At 36.3% G+C, this 9,225-nt stretch overlaps 2 protein-coding genes across 2 annotated transcripts; both read left to right on the top strand.

The window, feature by feature from the left end:
- Positions 1-1,105: 1,105 nt before the first annotated feature.
- LOC106311774 lies at positions 1,106-2,495 on the top strand. The gene is made up of 5 exons (XM_013749056.1): positions 1,106-1,268; positions 1,540-1,660; positions 1,809-1,905; positions 1,997-2,083; positions 2,172-2,495. Exons 1-5 carry the CDS (start codon positions 1,205-1,207, stop codon positions 2,304-2,306), a joined length of 504 nt encoding a protein of 167 aa, XP_013604510.1. The 5' UTR covers positions 1,106-1,204; the 3' UTR covers positions 2,307-2,495.
- A 121-nt stretch (positions 2,496-2,616) lies between these two features.
- On the top strand, positions 2,617-5,566 carry LOC106311773 (glyceraldehyde-3-phosphate dehydrogenase GAPB, chloroplastic). Its single transcript, XM_013749055.1, has 9 exons — positions 2,617-2,846; positions 2,933-3,028; positions 3,107-3,271; positions 3,338-3,505; positions 3,583-3,743; positions 3,810-3,871; positions 3,937-3,986; positions 4,174-4,580; positions 5,224-5,566. The coding sequence occupies exons 1-9, from the start codon at positions 2,745-2,747 to the stop codon at positions 5,357-5,359; spliced, it is 1,347 nt and encodes a 448-aa protein (XP_013604509.1). The 5' UTR covers positions 2,617-2,744; the 3' UTR covers positions 5,360-5,566.
- The last annotated feature ends 3,659 nt before the right edge of the window (positions 5,567-9,225 follow it).

The following is a 9,225-nucleotide window of genomic DNA, read 5'->3' as shown; positions in this document are numbered from 1 at the left end:
AACAACAAGAAAAAAAAGGTGATTACGGCTACAGTTCTAGGCGTGAGACTTTTATCTGAGATCCGGATTCGATCTGTGATCTGATCCGGATCCGATCCGAAAAATCCAGATAGGCCGAATCCGGATCCGGATAGTAAAATGTTGGATCCGTCAAAGTCGAATCCGGATCCGGATATCTTGATTTTTTAGTTCGGATATCCGGATCCGTAAATTTTATTAATAACTATTTCAAAAATAGTAATATCTATATATAAAAACCAATTTTATTTAATATATTTTTATTTTATAATAGTATATATAAATTTTATGTAAATTTTGTAATATTATACATTGCAATAATTAAAAACATTATATATATTTTATTTTTAAATTATTGTTAATATTTTATATATATTAATATTATTTTTTATTTATTTTAAGGATCCAAATCCGGATCCGGATATCCGCCGGATATTATAATTTTTAGAAGGATATCCAACACCCGGATATCCGCGAACCCCGGATCCGGATAAGGATAATAAAATTATGGATCCGCCGGATAAGGATCTGGATCCGGATATCTTAAAATTGCCCGGATACCCGATCCGTCCCAGGCCTATTACCAAGTATGTTTTTTCACCTCTACTGTATTGTTGGAGATGGATTTACATCCTCCTCAAGGCCCGTTAGACATTGAACTAGACTCATATTGCTAGGAAGCCCTAAGCTTCATGTTTCTAGAAATAAGGAGCTACATCCTTATGAGAGAGGATCTTCTCCTCTTCTTAGACTTTAAGAACATATTTTCATAGATATTTTGTATTCTAACGTTCACTTTGCATCTTTGTAATGAACCTTCAATTAATGAAATCTCTTTTATATTTTTTTTCCTATTTGATTTCATCTAAAGATTTATCCTAAGCCTCAAGAATCTAATTCTTATTCTTAGATTCTTTTATTGTATTGATTCAACAAATACTACCAGCATAAACACTAGTTTTTGAGTGCTATTTTTGTGATATAAACTTAGAAATGTGCTTTTTTGGAGATTTGCCCTAAAAGAAAAATGTTTGTATTATTTGTCATTTATTCTTTGTATTTGGGTAAATAATATTATTAATTGATTATTACCCCTGAATGAGAACATAGATATCATCGAAGGTCCTCCAGGCTCACAAATAGCTCCGAGAGGATCCAAAGTTTTTTCTTCTCACTTGTTCCATCGATGGCGGCTCTTTCGACATCTCTCTCTCTTTCCAGGAATACTCAGCAACTCCATCCTTCATCTGGTACGCATCCGAATTTGAGATTCTATCGTTATTTGAAGCGTTATGATTAAGTGCTGTGTCGAGGTCACACGAATCTCAGGAGCCCGATTGCTTTTTCTACTGTGATTTCTATCTTTTCCCCAAATCAAATTAACTCTCATTTTAGAGTTGGCAGTGACGAGCGTATAAATTATTTTTGTAACGTGATTATATCTTCCCATTTCGTATTGTAAAAGTGAGCATATCTCTCGATTCAGTAATCCTTGGTCCTTCTCCTTCAATTTCATGCTAGGCTTTTCTCTGAAGCCAATTGCTCGTCGTGCCAACGTTTCTTTCGGGCTGAATCCCTCTAAAAAGATCCAGCTTTCTGCTCCTAGAGGCAAAAGGATCCTAACCATCCCATCAGCATACAGGTTAGCATTTACCCTTTTTGGGATCTGATGAATCAAAACCAATCTTTTGTCATTGTTTTTACATGTCCATAGTTAGTCCAGTCATAGGCCGCGGTTCTTCTGAGCATAGTAATTGATAGTCATCGTTTGTGCAATGTCTATCTTGCAGAGATGATGACAGTTCAGGCAGCACTGGCCTGTTTGTGGGAGGGTTCATTTTGGGCGGGCTCATAGTCGGTGCTCTTGGATGTGTGTATGCACCACAGGTTTATATATTCTCTTTCACATGGTTTGTTTAGTTGAGATCCCTCTTACAGCTATCTCAATGTGTGATGATGTGCAAACTTATTACTTCAGATCAGCAAGGCTATAGCTGGAGCAGACCGAAAGGATCTCATGAGGAAATTGCCTAAGTTCATATATGATGAGGAAAAAGCTTTGGAGGTGACTTGAAAACATATCATTTTTTCTCTTTGTTGATTTTCTTTTTTTATAGCATAATTAACGACACTGTGTATTTGCCTTAATGCAGAAAACTCGCAAGGTATTGGCTGACAAAATTGCTCAGCTCAACTCTGCTATCGACGATGTGTCCTCTCAGCTAAAATCAGAAGACACCCCTAATGGTGCAGCTCTAAGCACCGATGAAGTTGAGGCTACAGCCTGAATAATCTCATCTGTTTTTTAGGATACTGAAACAAAATTGTGGGTCATTATTACTTGTTGTTTGCTGTTTCTGTGTAATTTTGTCCAAACTTTTCCTCCATCTTCAAACCACTACCATCGTCTTGTCTGTTTTTTTTCATTATGCTATGTTAAACGATATATCATCATCATCATCATTTCAGATTCCTTACGCGAAATGCGACTTGGAAATAGTCTTTTTTTTTTTTTTAATAAGTGAGAGATACCTGGACTATTAATCAATGGCTCACACAATCTTATCCCCAATTGTATCTTACCTACGTAGTAACCACATATTCATCTGTTTCATTATCAACCACAGGATGCTTTTTATCAAAATCAAAGATGTGAGGATGCATGTATATATGCCACTGCTCAAAATTTTGATCAGCATCCTTAGCCTTTTTCTCTTCTTGCAACTATGGCCACACATTCAGCTCTTGCCGTCTCCAGAATCCCCGTCAAACCGAGGCTGCAGTCTAAGAGTGCCATCCACTCTTTCCCAGCTCAATGTTCCTCCAAGGTAATCTTCCTTCTACCTAGCACAACCCTCTGTGTGTGTGTTTTACGGTTTGTTTATCTCTTTTCTCTTGTTGCTAAACCATACAGAGGCTAGAAGTGGCTGCATTCTCCGGCCTGCGAGTCAGCAGTAACGGTGGGGAAGCATCTTTCTTTGATGCCATAGCTGCTCAAATCACCCCCAAGGTGACTGGTTGGTTCAGTAACTTTATTGTTATGTATGTGCATATATATGATGATGATGAGTTTGTGCAATATTATTAGGCTGTGGGGACACCCTCTCCTGTTAGAGGAGAGACAGTGGCAAAACTGAAGGTGGCCATCAATGGGTTTGGAAGGATTGGTAGGAACTTCCTCAGGTGTTGGCACGGTCGCAAGGACTCTCCTCTCGAAGTTGTTGTGCTTAACGACAGTGGTGGTGTCAAGAACGTAAGTTGCTTACAATAATTTAGCATTTTTGATCTCTCTTTTTGACCTTGGTGAAATCTTGTATAGGCATCCCACTTGCTCAAGTATGACTCCATGCTTGGAACCTTCAAGGCCGATGTGAAAATAGTCGACAATGAAACTATCAGCGTTGATGGCAAGCTCATCAAAGTCGTCTCAAACAGAGATCCTCTTAAGCTTCCATGGGCTGATCTCGGCATTGACATTGTCATCGAGGTGAATGTTCTATCTTAAAGCTGCAAATGATATGATTCGCATGCAAATTAATCGAAAGAGATTTATTTATATATCAGGGAACAGGAGTGTTTGTTGATGGGCCAGGAGCAGGGAAGCACATCCAAGCTGGAGCCTCGAAAGTGATCATCACAGCACCAGCTAAAGGCGCTGATATCCCAACCTATGTTGTGGGAGTCAATGAGCAAGACTATTCTCATGACGTTGCTAACATCATTAGGTAAAGTTTAAACAAAATCAAATTAGTTGTTGAGTACTCATGTTTCCTTCTCGGTTGTCTTGGCAGTAATGCATCTTGCACCACCAACTGTTTGGCTCCCTTTGCGAAAGTTTTGGATGAAGAGTTTGGTACACTACTTTTCTCTACTATCATTACATTGTTGACAATGGTTTCTTAGCTTACTCAATTACAGGAATCGTCAAGGGGACTATGACAACGACACACTCTTACACCGGGGACCAAGTAAATACCATTTGAACATACTTATCACGATTACATCTTTGTTTGTGTATTAAAGTAGAACCGTAGATGATAGATGTTTCATGGTTGATTCAGTTTTGGTCTCGGATATTTGGTAGTTTGGGTTCCTGCTTGTAGTACAAGAATACTTTCATCCAAACAATGGTAACATATGTTTGCAATGTTTCAGAGGCTCCTAGATGCATCACACAGGGACCTAAGGCGTGCAAGAGCCGCAGCACTGAACATTGTACCGACTAGCACAGGTGCAGCAAAGGCGGTGTCGTTGGTGCTCCCCCAGCTGAAGGGTAAACTCAACGGCATTGCACTCCGTGTGCCGACCCCAAACGTCTCTGTGGTTGACCTTGTTATAAACGTTGAGAAGAAAGGTTTGACTGCTGAAGACGTTAACGAGGCCTTCAGAAAAGCGGCCGCTGGACCGCTCAAGGGCGTTTTAGAGGTTTGCGACACGCCACTTGTCTCTTGTGACTTCAGGTGCTCTGATGTCTCAACCACCATTGACTCTTCCCTCACAATGGTCATGGGTGATGATATGGTCAAGGTGGTCGCCTGGTACGACAACGAGTGGGGTTACAGGTACAAAGATAATACATTCATAAGATTAAATCAAATATATGGTTTACATTATTATTATTTTTCTTTGGCCTTTATTTCAATGATTTCTTCAGAAAGGAACCAACGAGTTTTAATTTTTCAAACAATTTTTTTTTTTTTTGAGAAATGTGACTTTTTTAATAAGTACATGCACGATAACGTAATTTCGGCACTTTTTAGAATTTTGGTTTTCTTTTAAATAACTGCAAGTTGATTTAATGCGTTAACTTACAGAAAGCATGATCTTCAAATTTAATGCGTTAACTTACAGTCTCGGCTTTTTAGTTTAGTACGGTTTGGTTCGTGGTTACGGAAAAATATATTTAGATTTTCACTATCCTTTCTAGAAATTCATCTTAAATAAAATTATTTAATTTCAAAAATAAACCCGCGCTTTTAAGCGCGGGTCAAAATCTAGTTTTACATATTATTATTGCCGGATTTCATTTAAGTTGCACGATAGACAGAATGTATTTCGACTTCACCACTACATCAGTTTGCAAATCTGTCTCCTAAGTTCTTTTTACCTGATTAACATTTTTATATAAAAATTCTCTTTCTACATGTAATTAGAGTTTGAAACATTTAATGACTAAATTGTCATATATATAATTTAATGATATAGCCAAAGAGTAGTGGATTTGGCTCACCTAGTGGCTGCCAAGTGGCCGGGAGAGGTAGCTGCTGGAAGCGGAGACCCTTTGGAAGATTTCTGTAAGACAAACCCAGCCGATGAAGAATGCAAAGTCTATGAAGCTTGATTCCAATCTTTTTCTCTAAACTGTTTCCGAGCAATTTGGTTTATCTTCCAGTGACAATTTATCGAAATCATATAAACCGTACCTCTTAAACTCTATCATATATTTCGTCTTCTTTCTTTTTACTATTATATCAAAAGGCAATGTATGTAATACCCATTCCTTTTCATTGCCTCATGTGCGATCTCGAGGATACAATAATTTCAATGATATGTGCGAACAAAATGTACTTTTGAATTAGGGACTAATTATTATGAGATTTTGAAAATTAGGAGATCGAGTTGAAAGAAAAACTACTGAATATGGTAGAATAGTTGCCTTATGGCTTTTGAATAGTGATAGAACTGTATTATCTACGGAGAACTGGATATTATAAAGAATAAGATCTACGGAGAACTGGATATTATAAAGAATAAAATTGATAAAATTAACCAAAGATTAAGAAAAGGACGATACAACTGCAGAAGCGAGATATTATCTCTTTCGTTAACTCAAAATACGTCTCGTAGTGCGACGGTTCGATAACGTAATGAGTCTCAGGATACAACTGCAAAAAATCTTATGATTTGCGTCACTCTATCAGAAGTCTGGCGAAACTAGTTTTGTGTATATTCTCAGACTCAAAAAAAAAAAAAAGACACAAAAATGAAGAATCAAATATTCAAGTGGGAGAAGAGATTTTGTTGTTCATGTGATTCGCCTGAATCTCTGTATTTGAAGGAGGCAATGAGCACTTGACTTTTATAGCCAATGCTAACATAACTCATACATACGTTTTTTTAATTTTGTAGTCATGAGCCACAAAGGAGAATAATGACAATAAAGTGAATTCATTCTCACTTATACGTTTGAGTTTTATTTGTTGTTACAAATATCAACTCTTTATTTTGTAATTAGTGGCAATTAAAAGAGACATTATGTTGTTGACTTTTCAACAAAGCCAAAATGTAATTAGACCAAATATATTATTTTTAGGTTACTAAATCATTTGCCATATTTTATGTCCATAGTTCACAACTTGGACTCAACATCTCTTTTATCTAGTATACAAAATATACTCAAAGCTTTTAAACTTTTTTTATAATTCTCCATAATATAATAAGTGAACATTCACTTAAATTCCAATGTGGGACAAATTACATTTGTTTCATTTTATGCTTTATAAGAAACTCACTTGGACCTCCATTTCTCATTCAAACATAACTCTGATTTTGACAAACAAAGTGTTCACGGTGACTATTACATCGTGCCCAAATTCTGGTCTTTTCGACAGACCTCTCCGTCGAAAAACCCATCGGAAAAATGGTCCACATCACTTTGTCAAAAACGAGTTCCAACAATCCCCCACATGAATAGAAATGACTCTAGACACATGACTCAAGAAAAAAGGACTTTTGAGAGTATGAGCGAAAAATCCACTGCATGATGAGTTGGTAGCAAATTTTTAGCCTTGAACCAGTCATTGTTAATAGCTATCAGATTTACTCGAACAGGAGGTGGTCATGATGTCTTGAACCCTCCGGACTTTGGTGTAAACCGAGACAATAGCTATAACACAGCTTCATTCTCTCACAAAACTAATTTCTATTGTGTTCATTTTGGCCGTGAACATTCCTGGTAATCATGAGTGAACTTGGAGAATATAGCATTTCCTTTGTTCTCCTAGAAACGGCCCCATTTCACACTCACAAGGTGATTTGCCATTAGTTTTGTTTAGAGGAATATCATGTACTACTCCATTCATATCTCAAAACAATGGACACAAATCATTAAAAGGAAATGCTTATCTTCTATTTCTTACATGCAGCACTGTTTAATCATCTTAGGAACTGGGTATAGACCGAAGTCTTACAGTGCTTTGGGCAGATTTAGTTTGACTTAGTTGTCTCCTTGAACCTATTTCTTGGGATCTCCAGTCAATTAGGTAGAGTTACCGCCAAACCTCATCTTAATTCACAGGCTACCCATCCCTTTTGATGATATAACAATATGATCTCATGACACACCTTTAATATAAGGATCCTGGGTTGTCATCATAGTGAACATAATCTCTTGAGATTAGTCGAGATCAATTGTCTTATGATTTTTGTCATTTTTTTTGAAGATACAATTAACCATTATACACTAAACTCTGTGTATAACACTAGTTTTCTAAACAAAATATATTGTGATAACTATCACTAAAGTTCATTTGGCCTATTGCCAACGACTTTATATGGTAAGCAAAGCTTCCCCCACATTTCTTGAGATACCTCAAAAACATGCATAATTACATTTAACATATCTTAAGAGTTTAGAAAGTTAATCTACAACTCCTTTAGATTTAAATGAATAAAAAAACAATTTCGAAAATTATTACAATTTTCTTTAAAATGTGTTTCATTCCTAGAAATTCACATTTTTCATACAATTATTTTCATAATTCTCTCAAGTTGATTAATAAATCCAACTTGTATGTTTTGGATCTTTCCAAAAAACATATTTTACTCTCTTTTTTTATAGCAATCATTACTAGATATTATTTGTGCCATCAAAACCACCATTTTATATGGTTATTCTCAACCATATTGACTTTAGAAACTACAATATACATGTCAGTTTCAGTCACATTGGTCTGAGAATTCTCATTGTTTTTGCATAGTCAATCTTTATACAACTTGCATATAAGCATTGAAGAAATATAAATGTTTTGATCAATATCAACAAACATTTTATTTCCTATGGAAAATAATTTATACGTGGCAGACCTCTCCCAAATTTAATTTGGAGTGTCCACTCACAAACTCCATTTCCATCAATACCATTTGATCTCTTAAAGATCAAGATATTGTTTATAACATTGGTATATTTCACCATGCTTCAAATTTGGATCATTTTTTTTTCCTCTTTCATGGTCTAACATGAACTTAATAATTAATTTAAGTTACTCCAGAAAAAAAAACCTGAAACAATAAATCAAAGACGTTATGCATTCTTGAATAATTAAAGCAAACCATCATCTTTAACCAAGTCAAGGCATTAACACATTTTTAACAAATGACGTTCACTTTCAACAACTTTATGAGCTGGTAAAAAATACTTTTACAAAGCACCTGCATATGACAATTACTATATGTGTTGAGAAGCAATCATTTATTTCTTAAAACGAGACAAAACAAAAAAACAATGGACTTTGATTATTTTTACGAGACCGATGGGAAAAACCATAGTAAGGTAAAAAGAGTACAACCACGTAAGCTCCCCCTCGAATAAGCAGTCATAGATCCTTCTGATGACGCATTCCAATGTTATGGATGTGTTTTCTGAATACCGAGGTAGGGAGTGATTTTGTGAAGAGGTCGGCTGCATTGTCGCATGATCGAACATATCTTATTTCAATCTCTTTATTCTTCTCGAGCTCTTGAGTGTATGAGAAGAATTTCGGAGGTATATGTTTGGTTCTATCGCTTTTGATATATCCTTCCTTCGTTTGAGCAACACATGCCGCGTTATCTTCATATAGAATAGTTGGCTCCGCATTTTCGTCAATCCCACTGCTTGAACATATGTGTCGGCTTATTGATCTTAGTCATACACATTCTCTACTTGCTTCATGGAGTGCAATGATCTCAGTGTGATTTGAAGAAGTAGCAACAAGTGTCTGCTTCTGAGAACGCCAAGATATGGCGGTGCCTCCAATTGTAAAAACATATCCTGTCTGGGATCGAGCTTTGTGTGGATCTGACAAATAACCTGCATCTGCAAAACCAATCATTTGACCTTTTGAACTTTTAGGATAAAACAAGCCTAAATCAGTTGTTCCTTGAAGGTAACGAAAGACATGTTTAATTCCATTCCAATGTCTTCGTGTAGGAGACGAACTGAATCTC

This window comes from Brassica oleracea, chromosome C8 (assembly GCF_000695525.1).
Source record: "Brassica oleracea var. oleracea cultivar TO1000 chromosome C8, BOL, whole genome shotgun sequence".
Classification (NCBI taxonomy): Eukaryota; Viridiplantae; Streptophyta; class Magnoliopsida; order Brassicales; family Brassicaceae; genus Brassica; species Brassica oleracea.
This window is presented reverse-complemented; position numbering and strand designations above follow the sequence as displayed.

Excerpts from the sequence above, each read along its gene's own strand:
- LOC106311774 (XM_013749056.1), top strand. The coding sequence starts at position 1,205 with ATGGCGGCTCTTTCGACATCTCTCTCTCTTTCCAGGAATACTCAGCAA. Across the intron at positions 1,661-1,808 it reads ACCATCCCATCAGCATACAG|AGATGATGACAGTTCAGGCA; the intron begins GTTAGCATTTAC and ends TCTATCTTGCAG. Across the intron at positions 1,906-1,996 it reads GATGTGTGTATGCACCACAG|ATCAGCAAGGCTATAGCTGG; the intron begins GTTTATATATTC and ends TTATTACTTCAG.
- LOC106311773 (XM_013749055.1), top strand. The coding sequence starts at position 2,745 with ATGGCCACACATTCAGCTCTTGCCGTCTCCAGAATCCCCGTCAAACCG. Across the intron at positions 3,272-3,337 it reads ACAGTGGTGGTGTCAAGAAC|GCATCCCACTTGCTCAAGTA; the intron begins GTAAGTTGCTTA and ends AATCTTGTATAG. Across the intron at positions 3,506-3,582 it reads GCATTGACATTGTCATCGAG|GGAACAGGAGTGTTTGTTGA; the intron begins GTGAATGTTCTA and ends TTTATATATCAG.